General features: G+C 27.0%; 1 protein-coding gene and 2 long non-coding RNA genes across 3 annotated transcripts; all 3 read right to left on the reverse strand.

The window, feature by feature from the left end:
- Positions 1-891: 891 nt before the first annotated feature.
- LOC126845311 (putative per-hexamer repeat protein 5) lies at positions 892-25,241 on the reverse strand. Its single transcript, XM_050583957.1, has 13 exons — positions 25,187-25,241; positions 24,991-25,107; positions 24,682-24,702; positions 24,105-24,128; positions 23,786-23,812; positions 23,565-23,600; positions 23,247-23,273; positions 23,027-23,062; positions 22,709-22,735; positions 22,502-22,537; positions 22,117-22,155; positions 21,825-21,854; positions 892-929 (listed from the first exon to the last, which is right to left on the reverse strand). The coding sequence occupies exons 1-13, from the start codon at positions 25,239-25,241 to the stop codon at positions 892-894; spliced, it is 513 nt and encodes a 170-aa protein (XP_050439914.1).
- On the reverse strand, positions 1,686-2,120 carry LOC126845309 (uncharacterized). Its single transcript, XR_007686756.1, has 3 exons — positions 1,999-2,120; positions 1,890-1,919; positions 1,686-1,736 (listed from the first exon to the last, which is right to left on the reverse strand). It is a non-coding gene; the product is annotated as an uncharacterized LOC126845309 (long non-coding RNA).
- Positions 11,628-13,113, reverse strand: LOC126845310 (uncharacterized). Its single transcript, XR_007686757.1, has 6 exons — positions 13,009-13,113; positions 12,888-12,929; positions 12,525-12,545; positions 12,339-12,362; positions 11,943-11,990; positions 11,628-11,654 (listed from the first exon to the last, which is right to left on the reverse strand). It is a non-coding gene; the product is annotated as an uncharacterized LOC126845310 (long non-coding RNA).
- Positions 25,242-25,481: the final 240 nt, after the last annotated feature.

A 25,481-nucleotide genomic window follows, 5' to 3' on the forward strand; every position in this document is an offset into this window, starting at 1 on the left:
CCTCCTACACTCTTTTCCATAAACACACGTTATGATTATTTTCAAATGGGATGACGTCCTCAAAAAATAATATATTACCTTTAATTAATAAAATACACTTTTTTTATTTATAGTTGAAAGATGTATTAATTATTTGCATAGACATAGTAAGTTTTTTTATTTTATTTTATTCTAAGAAATGGGTACATAAATTGCGTGAAGCGCAATGTTAATAAGAATTAAAATGATGCTTTATATAATTTTTCTTTAATGAATAATGACATAGTCTGCCCGTTCGGCGATTGCGCGGCTGGTGTTGCTATTTCTCGTGTTTTTCTAAAAATTCTGTAATTAAAAAAATGTATATATAAACTTAGGTTCCTTCTGTTGTACATTAAAATGTGTAGTGTAAATTATAGTAAGCTAATAACTGTCGTTTTGTTGGTAAGGATAACCTGTATAATTTAAATTCAGTAAAAATAACTTAGAGTTAAATAGTAAGCATAATTAGCTCAAAAGTATAATTTAACTCTAGGTATGATAACATATTCTAACCTTTCACTTTTTCTCGTTCTGTGTGTACATTTCGTGGTTTTGCTGTAATATTGAACATTTTTAAATATATATATATATATATTTAGGTTCCTTTTATTGTACGTACAAAAATTGTACTGCGTACATTTGTAGTAAGATATTAACTAACGTTTTATTAATAAAGATAAGCTGTATATTTTGTATCCAGTAGAAATAATCAAAGTTAAGTATTGAAGATAATTTAGTCAAACCGTTGTAAATGCTGTAAACATTTATTTAGGTTTAAAAAATGCGTGTCTTACTAATAGTTCGTTCAAAAATATTATTATTTCAAAATACTCAATACATGATTTGGAAAGATTTTTGGATGAATTTGTTTTAGTAAAATAATGAAAACAACTCACGCGCTGGTAAATCTGTAAAACAAAAAGGCAGTGGTTAGTATTCAAATTATTAATAGTTATATTTTGGTGTTTTTTGGTGTAACTTTTTCTTATACTAAGTTGAGATTACTGATTAGGGCTATGATAATTATAAATAACATATAATTACGTTTTGTGTTTTATCGAACAAGATTTAAAAAAAACGGTTTGTCGGTATAAAACAAACTGTCAAAATTGTTTAGTCATTACCCCACGTAACATTTGGTATTAAATGAAAGAGATCTTAAATATTCAGATAAAGTATATAACTGTGGTATACTCAATGACGAAGCATTAATATTATTAGTACTATATTATCGGTTGTTTATAGTTAAAAAATGTGTAATTGATTTTTTCCGGTAAAACAAAGAAAATGACTTACGTCTTTCAGGTGGTATCCCCGCTGAAAAACAAAAGGATTTTGTTATATTTAGGTGAATAATATTTATACAAAATTCTAGAACAATGAAATTCTAGTTATGTGTACACTTGTACAATATCGAAAACAAAATTACGGGTCTAGCTGTATGATCATTATCGATCAATTATGGTGAGACCTTGTATAAACTAACGATGAGACATAATCTGTACATATTATGAATGCTGAAATAAAACGTTTTTTAAGGTTTAACAAATGAGTATCTTATTAATAGTTTGTTCAAAAAAAATATACTTCCAAATTACTCAGTGTACGCTTTGGAAAGATTTATATGCATTTTTTTGTAAACAAAGAAAATAACTTACTGTCCTTAGTCTTAGATCCAGACCCAGACCCAGACCCAGACCCAGATCCAGATCCCACTGAAATGTAATATAATAGAAATATTATAAACATTTAAGCTTAAAAAATGTGTAATTGATAATTCGTTCAAAAATAATATACTTTCAAATTACTCATTGTACGCTTTGGAAAGATTAGTAAGCTTTTTTTTAGTAATTGATATAATAACTTACGATTTATATTTCCCCCAGTCCCAGATCCCGCTGAAAAACAAAAGGGTTATGTTAAATTTAGGTGGTCAATGTTTATACGAAATTACAAAAACTATATTTATTAAAATACCTGACAACTTTGTTAGAACTAATACAAGCATCATAACAATGTATAAGAAACGCATTTTTGACAGTATATATAAAGATAACTGTCGTTTGCCTTTGGAAGTAACTGGAATACTAGTAAGTACCTACTATATTTTTCTTCTTATATTAGCTGCATGGTGTTTTGTTAATACTAAAAACCACATGTTTTGTAAGTTGTTTTTTGTTTGTACAAATTGCTCAGAAAATATTCAGCAACATTTGAATACACTAGAAGTGGGTCATTCGAAACACGGATTTACAAAAACGTATAGTTGGTAACATGTTGGAGTTTTGAAAAAATAACATACTAAGAAGCAGATGTCTAAAATGAATCATGGTACGAAAATAATACTGAAAAATAAAGAATCATAATATTCTATTATTTGTTCAATAATTCTTAGTAAGCCGTATTGTGGTAGTTGAAAAAATTTTTTTAAATTTTTAAACCGAAAAAGGGTTTAGCTTCCTTCAATTATGACTTTTAAAGGACAAACTACAAAAGCCTAATGTATTATGTGAGATGACTCAAATCTTGACCCTTTTAAAATTATATGCAATATAATCATGATTTTATTATTTGCACATATTTTTAAGTTAAAAAAAAAACAACATCTGCTCTGACGCTATAACAATAACATGGTTATAAAATGTTATTATGTTATGATAAAATTAATATAGATTTTTTTAGGAAAATAGAATACTCCAATTATATAACGATATTGATGACAAATCGCAGGAATGTTAATAAGTAAAATTTATTTAACATTCAATAACACATAATAATAATGATTATTCAACGAAATTGAGGGGCTGAGCACTTTCCAGAATATGCGTGCAATGGCATATTATTTAATATTAAAATTGTTTTTTTTTAATTGTACAAACCCGGTTTATTTTTTAAAAACCTTAATCATTTTAACTAAAAACTTCTAAGAACTGAAGTAAGAATATACGGAAGCATTTTATATTAATTAGTAAATATAGCATTCGTGTATTAATTTTATTATATAATAATATTTTAGGTATAAAACAATTATACCATAGGTTTTAAAAATGTTATAATGTGATTTGAAAAACACAATTTTACTCATATACACAATAGTTGGTCGGTATTTTTTACAGATCGAACCATAACAACCATAATATCGTATAATGGTGTTATATTTAATATGTTATTGTTATAGGGTCCGCTGTCGTAGGGGATCCCTTCGGGGCACAGGTAAACATGTCTTATATGCACACACAACCAACATTAATGAAACATATCATAGTTATAGCATTACCATTTGTATTTCAGAACGAATCTTAATCAATCAATAATAACAATTTTATAATATATAATTTTAATAGAACTGAAAGTAAGATTATACGGAAGCATTCCTAAGTATCGTTATAAAATTAGAGTATAGTTTTACCCTAATAAAATTTATATTAATTTTATTATATTATAATATAGAAGAATAGTTAAAATAAAATATTATTATATGTTCAATGTTAAGAGAGGACATGTTTTTTATTTTTAAGACAATGATAATTTTTTGTATACTTTTTAACAAACATTCGTTATACAAAATCTCTTTTCACTGATTTAGCATTATAAGCTTCTAAATACGAATAAATAGATTTTACATAGTATCAAGTCAAGATCATTTTTGGAATAAAAAATTAAAAAATAATTTTTTTTTTTTTAATAGGATTTACATTTTTTTTTCAAATTGTTTTTATATAATGTGATATCAAATTTTCAGAACTTTTTTATTTTTACTCCCCCTCTCCCAACTTAGTTTTTTTGATAGCAAATTGAGAATATTGTACTAAAATGTTTACTGGTCGATAACCAGTTTCGGTTAACTATTTTTGAATTATGTCCTTTTCGACATTCAACATAATATAATATGCCCTATTTAATAGGGCTTAGTGATCAAAAGGGCCTATAATCATTGTGTTAAAAATGAAACATTAAACATATAATAATATTTTCAATTATTTTTTTATTTTTTTTTAAGCTTTTACGAGCCATTTAAGCTCTTTGCTTCTTAAACCAATTCCCCCCGTACCTAACCGTAAAAATTTTAAATATTTATTCCGTATTATCTCTTTTTTCGTTTATATTATATTCTTGATGGGAATTATGAAAACAAATTTTTTTTTTCATATTAGACTATTGCTTAGTTAAAGTATAATAGGTATACACGCTTTAATGTAAAATATTCAAAAACTGTTTTTTTTCGCTATTTTTTTATGTATAGGCCATTTATGATTTTTCTCATGTACACTACAAATTAATGCGTGACTGCAAATAAGCTTAAAGGGATCAAAATTTGAGTCATCACACATAATATAATAAACTTTTCTGGTTTGTCCTTTAAAAGTCTTAATTGAAGCTAAACCCCCACTCTGTAATAAATTGATATTTTAATTTAATTTAAAAATATTTTTTTTCCGTATCTTTTTTTCAGTTTATATTACATTCTTAATGGGAATTATGAAAACTCATTTTGTTTTTTTCATATTAGTTTATCGCTTAGCTAAGGTACAATATGTACACGCTTAACAGTCAAATATTCGGTTGTTTTTTATGTACAGGCCATATACATAAAATATTTTTCAACTAAAACTTTACGGCTTACTATGAATTATTAAAAAAAAATAAAATAATATAGTTTTTTTATTTGTTCAGTATTGTTTTTGTATCATGATACTGTTTAGACATCTGTTTCTTAGTTTATTATTTTTTTAAAACTCCAACATATTACCAACTATATGTTTTTGTAAGTCCGTGTTTCGAATGACCCACTTCTAGTACGATTGTGTATTCAAATGTTGATGAATATTTTCTGAGCAATTTGTACAAACAAAAACCAACTAAACAAAAGCCTAACGGCTAAAAATATAAAACATGAAACATGCTTAAGCCAGCAAGCTACCAAGTAGTGATTATACGGGGTTATTTTTTTTTATCATGGGCCACTTATTATCTCATAGTATTTAACCAGAGAATATATTTTAATTAAAAGAAGCCGTCTAAGATTTGAACGGGTCGAACAAGACAGAATAGTCGACCAGACCTTTACAACTAAATATTACTTAGTTTTTCCATACTTAAATATTTTTAGAATAAATGTATTGTTAACGACTATTACTATTCTTTTGTGATAACTAGTAGAGTTAGTATAGCAAAGCACTAAGTCTGAAAATAAATATTAAAAGGACATCTGCTGTGCATCTGCCCTACTACAATAACATGGTTCGAACTGTATTCAATACCGACCAACTATTGTAATTGTGTAAAATCATGTTTTTCGAATCGCGTTATAAAATTAGTAGAGTACCTAAGGCTTAGTTTCAATTAATATTTTTAAAGGACAAACCACAAAAGTTTATTATGTTATATGACATGATTTAAATCTTGTTCTTTTTAAAATTATATGCATTATAATAGACTTCATCTATTATACATTTGCTTACATTTTTCAGTTAAAGTAATATAACTATATTGTACGATATTGAAAACAACTTGTTATGGTTCGATCTGTAAACATTACCGGCCAACTGTTGTGTATATGAGTAAAATCATATTTTCAAATCGCGTTATAACATAGATAATACAGATAATATTACAATGTGAATTTGATATATGTTAGTTTTAATCATATTTTGACGTTTTCAAGATATAAATCTTGATCCTTTAAAAATAATATAGAATAAAACATAAGACTGTATCTATTATACATTTGCTTACATTTTATAGATAAAGTAATATAACTATATTGTACGATATTCAAAACAACTTGTCATCTGTAAACATTATCGACCAACTGTTGTGTATGTGAGCAAAATTATGTTTTTCATATCACATAATAACATTTCTAAAACCTAAGTTATTATTGTTTTATTCCTAAAATATTATTATACAATAAAATTATTATATTCTAAGTAGTGATTATTTCTGATTTACAATCTCCTTGCGATTTATGATGATTATACAGGGTGATTTATGTTTTATCATTGGCCACTTAATATCTCATAGTATTTAATAGGAATTACATTTTTTTTCATATTGTTTTTATTCCATGTTTTATCAATTTTTCAGAACTTTTTTATTTTTACCCCTTCCCAACATTTTGATAGCAACTTGTGAATTTTGAATATCGGATACATTTTATTAACTTTTGAAATTAAAATGAATGTACTAAATAAAAATAAGTTTAATAGTTTCGATGAACTATTTTTTAGTTATTGAAGTTTCAATTTTAGGGCAGGAGGAAAGTTGGAGTGTAGTATTATTTTTATCTGCCCGCATTTTTTAACCGCACTGGTGAAGTGGGAGGGGGTCCCATCCTAACTTTTAAACTCTTATAACTTAAAAAATAATTTATAAAATCTGATTATCAACCAGTTAAAGTGTTTGGTATATTATTCTAAATTTAAAAAGTTAATGAAATATATGCATTACCATTTAATTTCAAAAGTTGCTATCAAAAATACTAAGTTGGGAGGTGGTTAAAACCTAAGCTGCGACTACTCGTTATTATTTCAATTTATGTTTATAGTAGGCGCGCTAATTTAGTATCGCAATTTAGAGTCAAAATTTAGTGTCGTTTTTGGGATGGGGGGCCAAGACTAAAGCATATTCTATGCTAAAAAAAAATCAGCCATTTTTCAGCCGAGTCTGCAACCACGATAGAACATTTTCATGTCTCGTTGAAGTACCGAATAAATTAAGATTAGTTGTGGAGTTATAATTAAAAAAAAAAAAAATTACATGGAGCTTCCAGTTACAGCATAAGGCCAAGGAGATTAAAAAATTATGTACAATCAAGTTTCTGGCTAAAATTGTAGTGTTTATTATCTGGCCAAAACTAACTTAACATAGAGTGTTAAACTATTTTGAATTTATTATTTAGTTCAAATTTGAACGTTGAACGTACAACATATCTCTTTTCTCTTATCTTCTATATCTTACCCCTATCCCCTATCCACTATCTCTCGTCCCTATCACTCACCTCTACCCCCTACTCCCACCCTATCACTTACCCCTATCTCTTCTCTCATATCAGATAACAGCGTAACGCTTTTTTTCGGTTATGTACCGGCTAATTTTCACCCCTATCTCTTACCCCTATCTCCCATCCCTATCTCCCGTCCCCAACCCCATCTCCGTGTGGTAACGCTTTTTCGTTACGCTTTTTTGGTAACGCTTTTTCGGTTATGTGCCAGAGCTAAGACATGAAAACGTCAAAATATGATTAAAACTAACATATATCAAATTCACATTGTAATATTATCTGTATTATCTATGTTATAACGCGATTTGAAAATATGATTTTACTCATATACACAACAGTTGGCCGGGAATGTTTACAGATCGAACCATAACATGTTATTTTCAATATTGTACAATGGTGTTATATATTTTAGACATCTGTTTCTTAGTATGTTATTTTTTCAAAACTCCAACATATTACGATCTATATGTTTTTGTAAATCCGTGTTTCGAATGACGCACTTCTAGTTTGATTATGTATTCAAATGTTGATAAATATTTTAACTGTAAAATCGTATTTTTCAAATCACATTACAACATTTATAAAACCTGTGGTATTATTGTTTTATATCTAAAATATTACTGTATAATAAAACTAATAAAGATTTTATTAGAAAAATAACAATTCTCCAGTTATATAACGATACTAGGAATGCTTCCTCATATTCTTACTTCAGTGCTCAGGAGTTTTTATTGAAAATTGTTAAGGTTGTATAAAAATAAACTGGTTTATACAATTTTAAAGTAATTTTATATGCCTTGGAACGCATATTCTAGGAAGTGCTTCTTAGCCCCTCAATTTCTTTGAATAATACTTATTACTGCATCAACCCCCGACAAGCATGGCAGAAATGACATGCGCCCTCTGGCGAACGAACTGGCATAAGTTAGCTATAGCCCTCCCGGTCAGATACACCATACGAATATATATTTTATAATCGGAGTATTGTTTTTTCCTAATAAAATCTATATTAATTTTATTAACATATTCTAATAATGTTTTATGTATAAAAACAAATACTTAAGATTTTAGAATTATCATTATAACGCGATTTGAAAAGCATGATATTACACTTGTATGTATACAAAATAGTTGGTTGGTTTTGTTTACTGATCAAATCAGGTTATTGTAGTAGATTCGCAGCAGATGTTCTTTTAAAATGTATATTTTGACTTTTGTGCTTTACTACACTTAAAATACCAAAATAAAGAACTTGATCATTTTTATTAAAAATAATTTCTATAGACCTGTGACCTCTCCGTCCCCTCTATGCTTTGATTCCATATTCCCTCACCATACTGTACTAGATGAAATGTCTTTCAAATAAACGCGTTGATGCTAATTTATAAGCACTGCACCTCATTTTGCTGGTGTATACTGTGCTTGGTTTGGACTTTAATGGTTTGAAAATACTAACTACTGATTCGCATCGAAGCGTTTATTCGAAAGTGATTTTATCACTTTCAATTGTAATAATTGTTTTAAACCTGCGACCTCCTTATCATCACTATGCCCTATTTAATAGGGCTTAGTGATCAAAAGGGTCTATTATCATTGTGTTAAAAAATAAAAACATTAAACATGTAATAATGTTTTCGTTTTTTTATTAAAAATTTTAAATATTTATTCCGTAATTTTTTTTTTCGCTTATACTGTATTCTTGATAGGATATATGAAAACACGTGTTGTTTTTTCCATATTAGATTATCGGTTAGTTAAGGTGTAAGGTATACACGCTTTAAAGTAAATATTCGGTTGTTTTCTTTATGTATAGGCTATATACGATTTTACTCATACACACAACAGTTGGCCGGTAATGTTTACAGATCGAACCATATTATGATGTTTTCAATATCGTACAATGGTATTATATTTTTTTTTTATAGTAAATTTATAATAGATAAAGCATACCTTACAGCTTAATTAAGCGGTAATTTAATATGAAAAAAGCAAAATGCGTTTCATAATTCCCATCAAGAATAGAATAAAAACGAAAAAATAGATAATACGGAAAAAATATTTTTAATTTGGGCCCGGTTCTCCAACTAAAAGTTTATTCATCGAATTACTATTTCGCAAATAAATTTAGTTAAGGAATAAAATAAATAATGAAGCATTATAGAAAGACAAAATAAAGTAATTAAGTAGTAAAAACTCGAGGTTTAATTTTTCTTTTTACATTGTCCCTTAAATTTTAATGTTGGGTAACTGTTTTTTTTTACATTATAACTAGAATGCATGTACTTAATTTTATGGTTTCTAGAATAATTGATTAGTATATTTTTAGTAAATTAATTACGTAAAGGCTGTATACATGATGTGTGCGTGCAATGTAATTTGTTCATGATGTACTTTATATGTGCAGCAAGCACAATAAGCCGCATTGGGTCCGAATAAAGTGTTTGGTTATATCATTAAGGAAGTGTATTATATGATTCTAATTTTCTATTCTATTCTACTTATTTATTTTATTTATTCTGTATTAAAAAAAACTTTTGAACAAACGTTTCAATGCGAAATCGTAGATGATCAAATTCACTATAAGTAGTTAAGACTTATTATTGCATTAAGACAATTGCACAATTTTTTCACAATCTATTTGAATCGTTCGTTTTGTAAAATAATTCGCTAGAAAGGCATTTAAGCGCTCTAGCAGTAATTAATTATTTTTTCTTAAATATCTGATAACCGATTTGTATTAAATTATTTTAACGAATGAGACCTTGGTTTAGTTTCGAGTTAGGACTCTTTTTTTTTTTATTAATTTTTTTTAGGACCATCACATTTTTTTTGACAGCGATTCAAAGAAAAAACGTCATCTAAACATAACTACGCATATTATTCACTATTATAGGTTAAATAATAATAGAAGACAATTTTTTTTTGCATAATTAAAATAATGAAAACTTAATCTAGGTTCTTCCGTCGATTTGTTTTTTATATTATCTACACAATTTTCATAACTAATATTTTAATTAAGACATTATTTTACTTTTATAAACGCGTGTAATTAAAATAGAATTTACGTTTTCTCAAAAAATCCGACGAGCGAATCTAGATAAAGTTTTTTTCTTTTTAATGATATCGAAATATGTTCACTATGACTATTTCGCTTTGAAATCACTCTTTTCCATAAACACACATACGATTATTTTCAAATGGTATGGCATCCTCTTAAGCACAAAAAAATCGTATATTACCTTTAATTAATAAAATGCTCTTTTTTTATTTATAGTTGAATGATTTATTTATTTATTATTTATTCTAATAAAAGTGTACATATATTGCGTGAAGCGCTATGTTTAAAATAATTAAAATTATGATTTATATAATTTGTATTAAATGTATAATGACGTAGTCTGCCCGTTCGGCGATTGCGCGGCTGGTGTTGCTATTTCTCGTGTTTTTCTAAAAATTCAGTAACTAAAAAAATGTATATATAAGCTTAGGTTCCTTCTGTTGTACATTAAAATGTATAGTGTAAATTATAGTAAGCTAATAACTGTCGTTTTGTTGGTAAGGATAACCTGTATAATTTAAATTCAGTAAAAATAACTTTAATAGTGAGCATAATTAGCTCAAAAGTATAATTTAACTCTAGGTACGATAACATATTCTAACCTTTCAAATCTTTAGGAGTTGGTTTTTTTTTTTGGGGTTGCTGTAATATTAAAAAAAATTATATATATTATAGGTAATATATTTAGGTTCTTTTTATTGAACGTACAAAAATTGTACTGTGTACATTTGTAGTAAGTTATTAACTAACATTTTGTTAATAAAGATAATTTAGTCAAACCGTTGTAAATGCTGTAAACATTTATTTAGGTTTAAAAAATGTGTGTCTTACTAATAGTTCGTTCAAAAATATTATTCTTTCAAATTACTTAATACATGAATTGGAAAGATTTTTGGATGAATTTGTTTTAGTTAAGTAATGAAAATAACTCACGCGCTGGTAAAACTGTAAAACAAAAAGGCAGTGGTTAGTATTCAAATTATTAATTGTTATACTTTGGTGTTTAATATTTATAAAAAATTTCAAAAATTATTGTTACTTATGTACACTCGAGTGCTTTAACATTGCTACTAGCACCATAACAAATTACAAGTAATGCATTTTGGTAAGTATTATTGTTGGCGAATGAAAGAAACAAAAAAAAAAAAACCTAAACTTTTTAATATACTAAATTGAGATTATGACTCTGATAATTATAAATAACATATAATTACGTTTTCGAACAAAATTAAAAAAAAACAGTTTGTCGGTATGAAACAAATTGTCAAAAATGTTTAGTCATTAACACCACGTAACATTTGTTAATCAATGAAATTGGTGTTAAATATGCAGATAAAGGATATAATTATAATGACTAAAACGACTTTGTTCACCAGACTACTGTATACTCAAGAGCGAATCATTATAATTGTACATATTATAAATACTATAATTTATGGTTAAAAATTATGTAATTGATAATTCGTTCAAAAATATAAATATTCTACAAAATTACTCAAGTTGAACAAATTTGTATGTTTTTTTTAGTAAAACAAAAAATCTTACTTTTATCTACATAAGCCGCTTTTCCGTCTGAGAAACAAAAACATTTTGTTATATTTAGGTGGTTTATATTTATACAAAATTCTAGAACTATGAAATTCGAGTTATGTGTACACTTATACAATATCGGGAATAAAATGATGGTCTAGCTGTATGATCATTATCGATCAATTTTGGAGAGACCTTGTATAATCTAATGATGAGACATAATCTGTACATATTATAAATGCTGTAAACATTTTTTTAGGTTTTTAGGTACTCAGTGTACGCTTTGGAAAGATTTATTTGCATTATTTAGTAACAAAGAAAATAACTTACGTATTTTATTTGCCCCAGACTTAGATCCAGGTTTAGACCCAAATACCGCTGAAAAACAAAAGGGTTTTGTTATATTCAGGTGGTTAATATTTATACAAAATTTCAAAAATGGTTGTTATTAATCAAACTCGAATTATTTTTTTTTAATTTTCACTAGTATCTAATGACGATAACTAGTTATCTCACGAGTAACATTTTAAAGGCAGTAACATCACGCAACATATTTTGTTAAATAAACAAAAGTGATCTTAGATATGCAGCCAAAAAAAAATTATTATATTGACTATTTATCAGTTGATTTAGTTCAACATACCAGAATATTCTTTAAAATTACACAAGTGTATGCTTTGAAAAGATTAGTATGCTTTTTTTAGTAAATCAATGAAAATAACTTACTCAATTTTGGTGCTGGATTAGAAGCTGTAAAACAAAAGGGAAGTGGTAATTAATGAAATTATAAATTATTATATTTTGGTGGTAAATATTTATAATAAATTTTAAAAATAATTGTTATTTAAAAAATTTGTAATTGATAATTCGTTTTGGAAAGATTTCTGTGTTTACTAAAAAAACCTAACTTACTTCTTTCAGGCGGGGTCGCCTCTGAAAAACATAAGGATTTTGTTATATTTAGGTGATTAATATTTATACAAAATTCTAGAACAATGAAATTTTAGTTATGTGTACACTTGTACAATATCGGAAACACAATTATGGTTCTTGCTGTATGATCATTATCGATCATCTATGGTGAGACCTTGTATAATCTTATGATGAGTCATAATCTGTACATATTATAAATGCTGAAATAAAACATTTTTTTAGGTTTAAAAAATGAGTATCTTATAAATAGTTCGTTCAAAAATAATATACTTCCAAATTACTACAGTGTACGCTTTGGAAAGATTTATATGCATTTTTTAGTAAACAAAGAAAATAACATACGTGTAGAATAGTCCTCAGACCCAGATCCAGACCCAGATACCGCTGAAAAACAAAATAATTATGTTATATTTAGGTGGTTAATGCTTATACGAAATTCCAAAAATTATATTTATTCAAATACCTGAGAATAATGTTAGAATTGCCACAAGCAACATAACAGTGCACAAGAAATGCATTTTTGACAATATCTATAAAGATGACGGTCGTTTGCCTTTGGAAGTAACTGGAATACTAGTGGTGACCTACTATATTTTTTTTCTTATATAAGCTGCGTAGTATTTGGTTAATAGTAAAAACTACATGTTTTATAAGTTGTTCTTTGTTTGTACAAATTGCACAGAACATATTTATCAACATTTTAATACAAAATCGTACGAGAAGTGGGTCATTCGAAACACGAATTTACAAAAACATATAGTTGGGGCAATATGTAGGAGTTTTGAAAAAATAACATACTAAGAAACAGATGTCTAAAAAGTATCATGATACAAAAACAATACTGAAAAATAGAGAAACATAATATTCTATAATTTGTTCAACAATTCTTAGTAAGCCGTACAGTTTTAGTTTAATTTTTAAACGGAGTAAGGGTATAGCTTCTTTCAATTATGACTTTTAAAGGACAAACTACAAAAGCCTAATATATTATGTGAGATGACTCAAATCTTGATCCCTTTAAAATGATATGCAATATAATAGATTTTATTATTTGTAAACATTACCGAACAACTGTTGTGTATTTGAGTAAAATCGTGTTTTTCAAATAGCATTGTAACATTTCTAAATCCTATAGTATTATTGTTTTTATACTTAAAATATTATTATATAATAAAGTTAATACACTAATGCTATATATACTAATTAATATAAAATGCTTCCGTATATTCGTATATTGTATAAATCAGTGTAGAGAGTAAAAAACTCAATTGTCTCCATATATGAAAGAAAACTATCATGAGCATTTTTAATACTATATTTATTGCAATGCACCTTTATGAGTATAATCAAATACATACTATATTTCTACATTAATAATCATGTTTTTCAGATCGCATCATAACATTTCTAAAACCTATGGTATTATTGTTTTTATACCTAAAATCTTGATATGTAAAAAAATTAATATATATGATACTAGGAAAAAACAATAATGCAATTATATAACGTTAATAGGAACGCTTCCGTATAATATTACAGCTTACTTCAGTTCTTGGAATTTTTTAACGAAAATAATTAACGTTTTTAGCTTCGATGCGATGCAGGGGAGGTATTAATTTTTTTTAAATAATCCGGTTTTATAAAATTTCGAGTCAAGCAATAATACATAAAATAAAACAACTGAATATTTTACTTTAAAACGTGTATACCTTACACTTTAACTACGCAATAATCTAATATGAAAAAACAAAATGCGTTTTCATAATTTCCATCAAGAATATAATATAAACGAAAAAAAAATTATACGGAAAAAATATTAAAAATAATTAAATGAAAATACAGGTTGATCCACTTATCGTGAACCACTCAATATGTCATAGGGTTTAGTAAGAAATTAATAGTTTTTTTTCATATTTTTTTTATACAATGCAATCTCAATTTTTCACATTTATTTTGTTTTTACCCCTCCCAACTTTTTTGATAGCAACTTTTAAAATTTCAATTGAAACGTAAATATTTTTATTAACTTTTTAAATTGAGAAAAATGTATTAAAAATTTTGACTGGTCGACAACCAGTTTCGGATAACTATTTTACTTATAAGAGTTTTTAAGTTAAGATAGGAGGGGAAACGCGGTTGGGAAATGCGCACAGATAAAAATAATACTACACTCCGCCTTTCCTCCTGCCCAAAACTTGAAACTTCAATAACTTTAAAAATAGTTATCCGAAACTGAAGTATTGTTTTTTCTTTATAAAATATATATTCATTTTTTTACATAATAATATTTTAGGTAAAACAATAATAATACCATAGGTTTTAGAAATGTGATGATGCGATTTGAAACTTAGTTATTGAAGTTTCAAGTTTTGGACAGGAGGAAAGGCGGAGTGTAGTATTATTTTTAGCTGTGCGCATTTCCCAACCACAATTCCCCTCCCATCCTAACTTTAACACTCATCACTTTAAAAATAGTCATCCAAAACTGGTTATCGACCAGTAAAAATGTTTAGTACATTGTTCTCAATTAAAAAAATTAATAAAATATACACATTTCAGTTTCAAAAATTGCAATCAAAAAAACTAATCTGGAAGGAGGGTAAAAACAAAAAAAATTGTTAAAAATTGAGATCACATTATATAAAAACAATACGAAAAAAAACATTTTAATTTCTTATTAAACCCTATGAGATATTGAATGGATCCCGATAAGTGGATCACCCTGTATATGTTAAATGTTAAGAGAGGACATATTTTCCATTTTAAGATATTGATCATTTTTTTGTATACTTTTTAACAAACGTTCGTTTTATAAAATCATTTTTCGTTGATTTCGCATTATAAGTTTTTAAATACGAATAAATTGATTTTACATAGTATCCAGTCAAGACAATTTTTGGAATAAAAGCCAGTACAGTGGGGTGGGGTCAGGGCAAAGCGGGGATGGAGTTTGGTGGTGACAAGGAGGTCACAGGTTTAGAAGAATTATTACAACTGAAAGTGATAAAATAACTCTCGAATAAACTTTTTGATGTGAATCAATAGTAAGTATTTTCAAACCAGTAAAGTCCAAACCAAGCATAGTATAAACCAGCAAAGTAAGAAAGAATAAAAGTGAGGGGCAGTGTTTACAAATTAGCATCTACGAGTTTATTTGAATGGGATGTCGTCCAAAAGAATACAACAGTAGGACGGGGGCATAATGGTATCAAAGAATAGAGGAGACGGAGTGGTCACAGGTCTTTAGAAATTATTATTAATAAAAACGGGTAAAAATATTTTCTTATTTTTGTTTTTTTAAGTGTAGTGTAAAGCACTAAAGTCTGAAAATATATATCAAAAGAACAACTGCTGTTGTTTTTTGTTTTTCCCTATTCCTCTGAAAACATTTATCAACATTTTATTACACAATCTAACTAGAAGTGCGTCATTCGAAACACAAATTTACAAAAACATATAGTTGGTAATATGTAGGAGTATTAAAAAAATATTATACTAAGAAACAGATGTCTTAAATGAATCATGGTACAAAAATAATACTGAAAAATTAAGAACTATATTATTCTATTATTTGTTAAATATTTTTTGGTAAGCCGAAAATTATAGTTGAAAAATATATTTTTTTTTAAATGTTTAAACTGAGTAAGGGGTTAGCTCAATTAATACTATTAAATATTTTATATATTATATGAGATGACTCAAATCGTAATTCCTTTAAAATAATTTGCAATATAATATATTTTATCATTTGCACATATTTTTCAGTTAAAATAATATAACGCCTTTGTACGATATTGAAAACAATATGCTATGGTTCGATCTGTTAAACATACCGACCAACTATTGTGTATATGAGTAAAATCGTATTTTTCAAATCACATTATAACATTTCTAAAACCTATGGTATAATTGTTTTATACCTAAAATATTATTATATAATACAATTAATACACGAATGCTATACTTACTAATTAATGTAAAATGCTTCCGTATATTCTTACTTCAGTTCTTAGGAGTTTTTAGTTAAAATGATTAAGGTTTTTTAAAAATTAACCGGTTTTGTACAATTAAAAAAAAACAATTTTAATATTAAATAATATGCCATTGCACGCATATTCTGGAAAGTGCTCAGCCGCTCAATTTCGTTGAATAATCATTATTATTATGTGTTATTGAACGTTAAATAAATTTTACTTTCTAACATTCCTGCGATTTGTCGTCAATATCAGCTGTTCCATATTAATTGTCATTATCATTACCATCAGCAATGATTAGTTATTATTTCCACATCAGGGTAATATATTCTAATGTTTATGGAATATGAATGTAAAATTTAAAATCTTCAGTAGCCGGGGGCATAATATTATGTCAAATATCAAAAATTTGATTACAACATTTTCACTATTACTAATAGGAACAAGTTTTTGTTTTTGAAATCATTAAGTTTATTAGTTTTCATCGTAAATTGTAGGGCAATATAAAATTTAGTCGCAATTAGGGATTTTATAAACACAATAAATTGACAATACTTCAATGTATCAACAAAACGGCACATGATTTTTCGGGATTCTGAATACACAATGCAAGTCACGGTGCACGCACTTTTTTGGCATGATAATATTTTAATATCGTAATCAAAATTTGAAGCGGTTGAGTTAGAAAAAAATTTCATCAAGTCTTGTCTGCTGATAAGATATGTGAACAATTTACTAAACGTTTGTAAGATGTCACGGTTTCCGACCGCAGGTACAGAACCGCATATAAACTTAGGTTCCTTCTGTTGTACATTAAAATGTATTGTGTAAATCATAGTAAGCTAATAACTGTCGTTTTGTTGGTAAGGATAACCTGTATAATTTAAAATCAGTAAAAATAACTTAGAGTTAAATAGTAAGCATAATTAGCTCAAAAGTATAATTTAACTCTAGGTATGATAACATATTCTAACCTTTCACTTTTTCTCGTTCTGTGTGTACATTTCGTGGTTTTGCTGTAATATTGAACATTTTTAAATATATATATATATATTTAGGTTCCTTTTATTGTACGTACAAAAATTGTACTATGTACATTTGTAGTAAGTTATTAACTAACGTTTTATTAATAAAGATAAGCTGTATATTTTGTATCCAGTAGAAATAATCAAAGTTAAGTATTGAAGATAATTTAGTCAAACCGTTGTAAATGCTGTAAACATTTATTTAGGTTTCAAAATGTACGTCCTACTAATAGTTTGTTCAAAAATATTATTCTTTCAAATTACTTAGTGTATGATTAGGAAAGATTTTTGGATGAATTTGTTTTAGTAAAATAATGAAAACAACTCACGCGCTGGTAAATCTGTAAAACAAAAAGGCAGTGGTTAGTATTCAAATTGATAATAGTTATATTTTGGTGTTTTTTGGTGTAACTTTTTATTATACTAAGTTGAGATTACTGATTAGGGCTATGATAATTATAAATAACATATAATTACGTTTTGTGTTTTATCGAACAAGATTTAAAAAAAACGGTTTGTCGGTATGAAACAAACTGTCAAAATTGTTTAGTCATTAACCCCACGTAACATTTGGTATTAAATGAAAGAGATCTTAAATATTCAGATAAAGTATATAACTATAATGACTAAATTGACTTAGTTAATACTAAAAACCACATGTTTTGTAAGTTGTTTTTTGTTTGTACAAATTGCTCAGAAAATATTCAGCAACATTTGAATACACAATCGTACTAGAAGTGGGTCATTTGAAACACGGATTTACAAAAACGTATAGTTGGTAACATGTTGGAGTTTTGAAAAAATAACATACTAAGAAGCAGATGTCTAAAATGAATCATGGTACGAAAATAATACTGAAAAATAAATAATCATAATATTCTATTATTTGTTCAATAATTCTTAGTAATTCTTGGTAGTTGAAAATATTTTTTTTAATTTTTAACCGCAGTAAGGGTTTAGCTTCTATCAATTAAGACTTGTAAAGGACAAACTACAGAGGTTTAACATATTTTGTGAGATGACTCAAATCTTGAATCTTTTAAAATTATATGCAATATAATAGATTTTATCATTTGCACATATTTTTAAGTTAAAAAAAAAACAACATCTGCTCTGACGCTATAACAATAACATGGTTCGATCTGTAAACATTACCGACCAACTGTTGTGCATATGAGTAAAATCATGTTTTTCAAATCGCGTTATAAAATATTATTATGTTATGATAAAATTAATATAGTTTTTTTTAGGAAAATAGAATACTCCAATTATATAACGATATTGACGACAAATCGCAGGAATGTTAATAAGTAAAATTTATTTAACATTCAATAACACATAATAATAATGATTATTCAACGAAATTGAGGGGCTGAGCACTTTCCAGATTATGCGTGCAATGGCATATTATTTAATATTAAAATTGTTTTTTTTTTAATTGTACAAAACCGGTTAATTTTTAAAAAACCTTAATCATTTTAACTAAAAACTCCTAAGAACTGAAGTAAGAATATACGGAAGCATATTATATTAATATAGCATTCGTGTATTAATTTTATTTTATAATAATATTTTAGGTATAAAACAATTATACCATATGTTTTAGAAATGTTATAACGCGATTTGAAAAGCATGATTTTACACTTGTATGTATACAAAATAGTTGGTCGGTTTTGCTTACTGATCAAACCAGGTTATTGTAGTAGAGTCACAGCAGATGTTGTTTTAAAATTAATATTTGACTTTTATGCTTTACTACACTTAAAATACTAAAATAAAAAATTTGACCATTTTTATTAAAAATAATTTCTATAGACCTTGTGACCTTTCCGTCCCCTCTATGCTTTGATTCCATTATGCCACCACCATACTGTACTAGTCCTTTCGGATGAAATGCCTTTCAAATAAACGATTTGATGCTAATTTTTAAACACTGCACCTCATTTTGCTGGTGTATACTGTGCTTGGTTTGGACTTTACTGGTTTGAAAATACTAACTATTGATTCGCATCAAAGCGTTTATTCGAAAGTGATTTCATCACTTTCAGATGTAATAATTCTTTTAAACCTGTGACCTCCCTGTGACCACCATGCTCCATCCCCACTTTGCCAGTGGGGAAGTGCTCGCAATTTGAATTGCAACATTCCACCGGAACGACAAACAAGATTGTAAATTCATAAAAACGTTATAATAAAAATCAAAATGTGTTTCATGATTCCCATCAAGAATAGAATATAAACGAAAAAATAGATAATACGGAACAAATATTTTTAATTTAGGCCCGGTTTTTCCACTAAAAGTTTATTTATCGAATTACTATTTCGCATAAAAATTTAGTTTAATTCCGAATAAAATAAACATTGAAGCATTATAGAAAGACAAAATAAAGTAATTCAGTAGTAAAAACTTGAGGTTTAATTTTTTTTTTTACATTATCCCTTAAATTTTAATGTTGGGTAACTGTTTTTTTTTCATTATAACTAGAATGCATGTACCTAATTTTATGGTTTCTAGAATAATTAATTAGTATATGTTTAGTAAATTAATTACGTAAAGGCTGTATACATGATGTGAGCGTGCAATGTAATTTGTTCATGATGTACTTTATATGTGCAGCAAGCACAATAAGCCGCGTTGGGTCCGAATACATTTTTTGGTTATATCATTAAGTGTATTATAAAATTCCAATTTTCTATTCTATTCTACTTATTCATTTTATTTATTATGTATTAAAAAAAACTTTCGAACAAACGTTTCAATGCGAATTATTTTCAAATGGTATGACGTCCTCTTAAGCTCAAAAAATCGTATATTACCTTTAATTAATAAAATACTCCTTTTTTATTTATTTATAGTTGAACGGTTTATTAATTATTTGCATGATCACAGTAAGTTTTTTATTTTATTTTATTCTAAGAAATGTGTACATATATTGCGTGAAGCGCTATGTTTATAAGAATTAAAATGATGATTTATATAACTTTAATGAATAATGAAATAGTATGCCCGTTCAGTTAGGTCGTAGGTTCCTCGTATCCATTTAAAAATTCTGTAATTAAAAAAAATATATATATATATTTAGGTTCCTTCTGTTGTACATTATAGTGTATAGTGTAAATTATAGTAAGCTAATAACTGTCGTTTTGTTGGTATGGATAAACTGTATAATTTATAATCAGTAAAAATAACTTATAGTTAAATAGTGAACATAATTTGTTCAAAAGTATAATTTAACTCTGAGTATGATAACAAATTCTAACCTTCCACTTGTTCCGGAGTTAGATTACCCGGTGTATTTATTGGAATTGCTGTAATATTAAAAAAATGTATATATATATATAAATATTTAGGTTCCTTTTATTATACGTACAAAAGTTGTACTGTGTACATTTGTAGTAAGTTATTAACTAACGTTTTGTTAATAAAGATAAACTTTGTAATTTGTATTCAGTAGAAATAATCAAAGTTAAGTAATGGAGATAATTTAGTTAAACGGCTGTAAATGCTGTAAATATTTATTTAGGTTTCAAAATGTATGTCCTACTAATAGTTCGTTCAAAAATATTATTCTTTTAAATTACTCAGTGTATGATTAGGAAAGATTAATGGATGAATTTGTTTTAGTAAAATAATGAAAACAACTCACGCGCTGGTAAACCTGTAAAACAAAAGGGCAGTGGTTAGTATTGAAATTATAAATTGTTATATTTTGGTGTTTAATATTTATAAAAATGTCAAAAATTATTGTAACTTATGTACACTCTAACATTGCTTATGTACGTTTTAACATTGCTACTAGCACCATAACAAATTACAAGTAATGCATTTTGGTAAATATTATTGTTGGCGAATGAAAGAAACTAAAATAAACAAACCTTAACTTTTTAATATACTATGTTGAAATAATGACTCTGATAATTATAAATAGCATATAATTACGTTTTGTGTTTTATCGAACAAAATTTAAAAAAAAAGGTATGACGGTATGAAACAAATTGTCAACATTTTTAAGTCATAAACACCAGGTAACATTTCTTAATCAATGAAAGTGGTCTTAAATATGCAGATAAAGGATATAATTATAATGACTAAAACGACTTTGTTCACCAGACTACTGTATACTCAAGGGCGAATCATTATAATTGTACATATTATAAATACTATAATTTATAGTTAAAAAATATGTAATTGATAATTTGTTCGAAAATATAAATATTCTACAAAATTACTCAAGTTGAACAAATTTGTATGATTTTTTTAGTAAAACAAAAAAACTTACGTCTTGTATCTACATAAGCCTCATTTCCGTCTGAAAAACAAAAGCATTTGGTTATATTTAGGTGGTTAATATTTATACAAAATTCTAGAACTATAAAGTTCGAAACAAAATTATGGTTCTAGCTGTATGATCATTATCGATCAATTATGGTGAGACTTTGTAAACTCTAATGGTGAGGTATATCTGTACATATTATAAATGCTATACACTATTTTTTTAGGTTTTTAGGTATTTAGTGTACGCTTTGGAAGGATTTATATGCATTTTTTAGTAAACAAAGAAAATAACTTACTTTTATCTTGCCCAGACCCAGACGCAGACCCATTTCCCGCTGAAAAACAAAAGGATTTTGTTATGTTTAGGTGGTTAATATTTATATAAACTCCAAAAATGATTGTTATTAATTAAACTCGAATTATTTTTTTATTTTATATTCACTAGTATCTAATGTCGCTAACTAGTTATCTCACGGTTAACATTTTGAAGGCAGTAACATCACGCAACATTTCTTAAATAAACAAAAGTGATCTTAGATATGCAGCTAAAGGAAATTATTATAATGACTATTTATCAGTTGATTTAGTTCACCATACCAGAATATTCTTTAAAACTACACAAGCGTTTGCTTTGAAAAGATTAGTATGCTTTTTTTTAGTAAACCAAGGAAAATAACTTACTCGTTGATGGTGCTGGTATAGGTGGTGGATTAGAAGCTGTAAAACAAAAGGGTAGTGGTAATTAATGAAATTATAAATTGTTATATTTTGGTGGTAAATATTTATAAAAAATTTCAAAAAAAATTGTTATTTAAAAATGTTGTAATTGATAATTCGTTTCGGAAAGACTTCTATGATTCTTTTAGTGAAACATAGAAAATAACTTACAGCTTCCAGTCACCTGGGTAGCCTCCACTGAAAAAAAAGAATTTTGTTGTATATAGGTGGTTAATATTTATACAAAATTTTAAGAACTACAAAAATCGAGTTATGTGTACACTTGTAGATTATCGGAAACAAAATTTTAGTTCTAGCTGTATGATCATTACCGATCAATTATGGTGGGACATTGTAAACTTTAATGATGAGGCATAATCTGTACATAATATAAATGCTGTAAACATTTTTTTAGGTCTTGGGTACTCAAGCGTATGCTTTGAAAAGATTTGTATGCTTTTTTTTAGTAAATCAAGGAAAATAACTTACTCGTTGATGGTGCTGGTATAGGTGGTGGATTAGAAGCTGTAAAACAAAGGGTAGTGGTAATTAATGAAATTATAAATTGTAGTTGTTAAATTGTTATATTTTGGTAGTAAATATGTATAAAAAATTTCAAAAATAATTGATATTTAAAAATGTTGTAATTGATAATTCGTTTCGGAAAGACTTCTATGATTTTTTTAGTGAAACATAGAAAATAACTTACAGCTTCCAGGCACCTGGGTGGCCTCCACTGAAAAAAAAGAATTTTGTTGTATATAGGTGGTTAATATTTATACAAAATTTTAAGAACTACAAAAATCGAGTTATGTGTACACTTGTAGATTATCGGAAACAAAATTTTAGTTCTAGCTGTATGATCATTACCGATCAATTATGGTGGGACATTGTAAACTTTAATGATGAGGCATAATCTGTACATAATATAAATGCTGTAAACATTTTTTTAGGTCTTGGGTACTCAAGCGTATGCTTTGAAAAGATTTGTATGCTTTTTTTTAGTAAATCAAGGAAAATAACTTACTCGTTGATGGTGCTGGTATAGGTGGTGGATTAGAAGCTGTAAAACAAAAGGGTAGTGGTAATTAATGAAATTATAAATTGAAATTGTTAAATTGTTATATTTTGGTAGTAAATATGTATAAACAATTTCAAAAATAATTGATATTTAAAAATGTTGTAATTGATAATTCGTTTCGGAAAGACTTCTATGATTTTTTTAGTGAAACATAGAAAATAACTTACAGCTTCCAGGCACCTGGGTGGCCTCCACTGAAAAAAAAAAGAATTTTGTTGTATATAGGTGGTTAATATTTATACAAAATTTTAAGAACTACGAAAATCGAGTTATGTGTACACTTGTAGATTATCGGAAACAAAATTTTAGTTCTAGCTGTATGATCATTACCGATCAATTATGGTGGGACATTGTAAACTTTAATGATGAGGCATAATCTGTACATAATATAAATGCTGTAAACATTTTTTTAGGTCTTGGGTACTCAAGCGTATGCTTTGAAAAGATTTGTATGCTTTTTTTAGTAAAACAATAGAAAAAACTTACTCGGTGGTGGTGGTGGAACAGAAGCTGTAAAACAAAAGGGTAGTAGCAATTAATGAAATTATAAATTGTTATGTTTTGGTGGTTAATATTTATAAACAATTTAAAAAAAAATCATTCTTTATATACACCCGAGTGCTTTAACATAATACAAAGAAACTAAAATAAACACGGCTTAAGTTTTTAATACACTAAGTTGAGATTATGACTCTGACCTTTATAATTAATGTATAATTGCGTTTTGTAAATATTTTAAGGCACAATTATATTTTCGTACCCTTCACATAATCATCGAACAATTAAAAAAAATGGTTTGTCGGTATTAAACAAATCGTCAAAATTGTTTAGTCATTAACCCCACGTAACATTTGGTAATAAATAAAAGAGATCTTAAATACTCAGGTAATGTACATAACTCTAATTTCTAAATCGACTTTGTTCACCACACTACTGTATACTCAATGACGAAGCATTATTATTCTCCATATTATAAATACTATATTATCGGCTATTTATTGTTGAAAAATGTGTAATTGATAATTTCTATGAACTTTTTACTAAAACAAAGAACATAACTTACGTCTTTCAGGCGGAGAAGTCACTGAAAAACAAAAGGATTTTGTTATATTTAGGTGGTTAATAATCATACAAAATTGTAGAACAATGAAATTCTAGTTATGTGTACACTTGAAAAATATTGGAAGCAAAATTATGGTTCTAGTTGTATCTATACATATTATAAATGCTAAAATAAAACATATTTTTAGGTTTAAAAAATGAGTCTCTTATTAATAATTCGTTCAAAAATAATATACTTCCATATTACGCCACAGTGTACGCTTTGGAAAGATTTATATGCATTTTTTAGTAAACAAAGAAAACAACTTACGTCTCACAGATCCAGATGCAGATCCAGACCCAGATCCATTCCCAGTCCCATTCCCAGACCCATTCCCAGACCCATTCCCAGACCCATTCCTAGACCCATTCCTAGACCCAGATCCCGCTGAAAAATAAAAGGATTTTGTTATATTTAGGTGGTTAATATTTATACGAAATTTTAAAAATTATATTTATTTAAATACCTGAAAACTTTGTTAGAATTTCTACGAGCAACATAACAACGTACAAGAAACGCATTTTTGACAATATATATAAAGATGACTGTCGTTTGCCTTTGGAAGTAACTAGAATACTAGTAGGTACCTACTATATTTTTCTTTTTATATTAGCTGCGTAGTGTTTGGTTAATACTAAAAGCTACATGTTTTATAAGTTGTTTTTTGTTTGTACAAATTGCTCAGAAAATATTCATCAACTTTTTAATGCACAATTGTACTAGAAGTGGGTCATTCGGAACACAGATTTACAAAAATATAT

This window comes from Adelges cooleyi, unplaced genomic scaffold (genome assembly GCF_023614345.1).
Source record: "Adelges cooleyi isolate 19-005CV unplaced genomic scaffold, UGA_ACOO_1.1 ACOO_flye_CR_arks_rails_tigmint_CR_PRNA_743, whole genome shotgun sequence".
Lineage (NCBI taxonomy): Eukaryota > Metazoa > Arthropoda > Insecta > Hemiptera > Adelgidae > Adelges > Adelges cooleyi.

Excerpts from the sequence above, each read along its gene's own strand:
- LOC126845311 (XM_050583957.1), bottom strand. The coding sequence starts at position 25,241 with ATGCGTTTCTTGTACGTTGTTATGTTGCTCGTAGAAATTCTAACAAAG. Across the intron at positions 25,108-25,186 it reads AATTCTAACAAAGTTTTCAG|CGGGATCTGGGTCTAGGAAT; the intron begins GTATTTAAATAA and ends TTTATTTTTCAG. Across the intron at positions 22,736-23,026 it reads TATACCAGCACCATCAACGA|TGGAGGCTACCCAGGTGACT; the intron begins GTAAGTTATTTT and ends CTTTTTTTTCAG.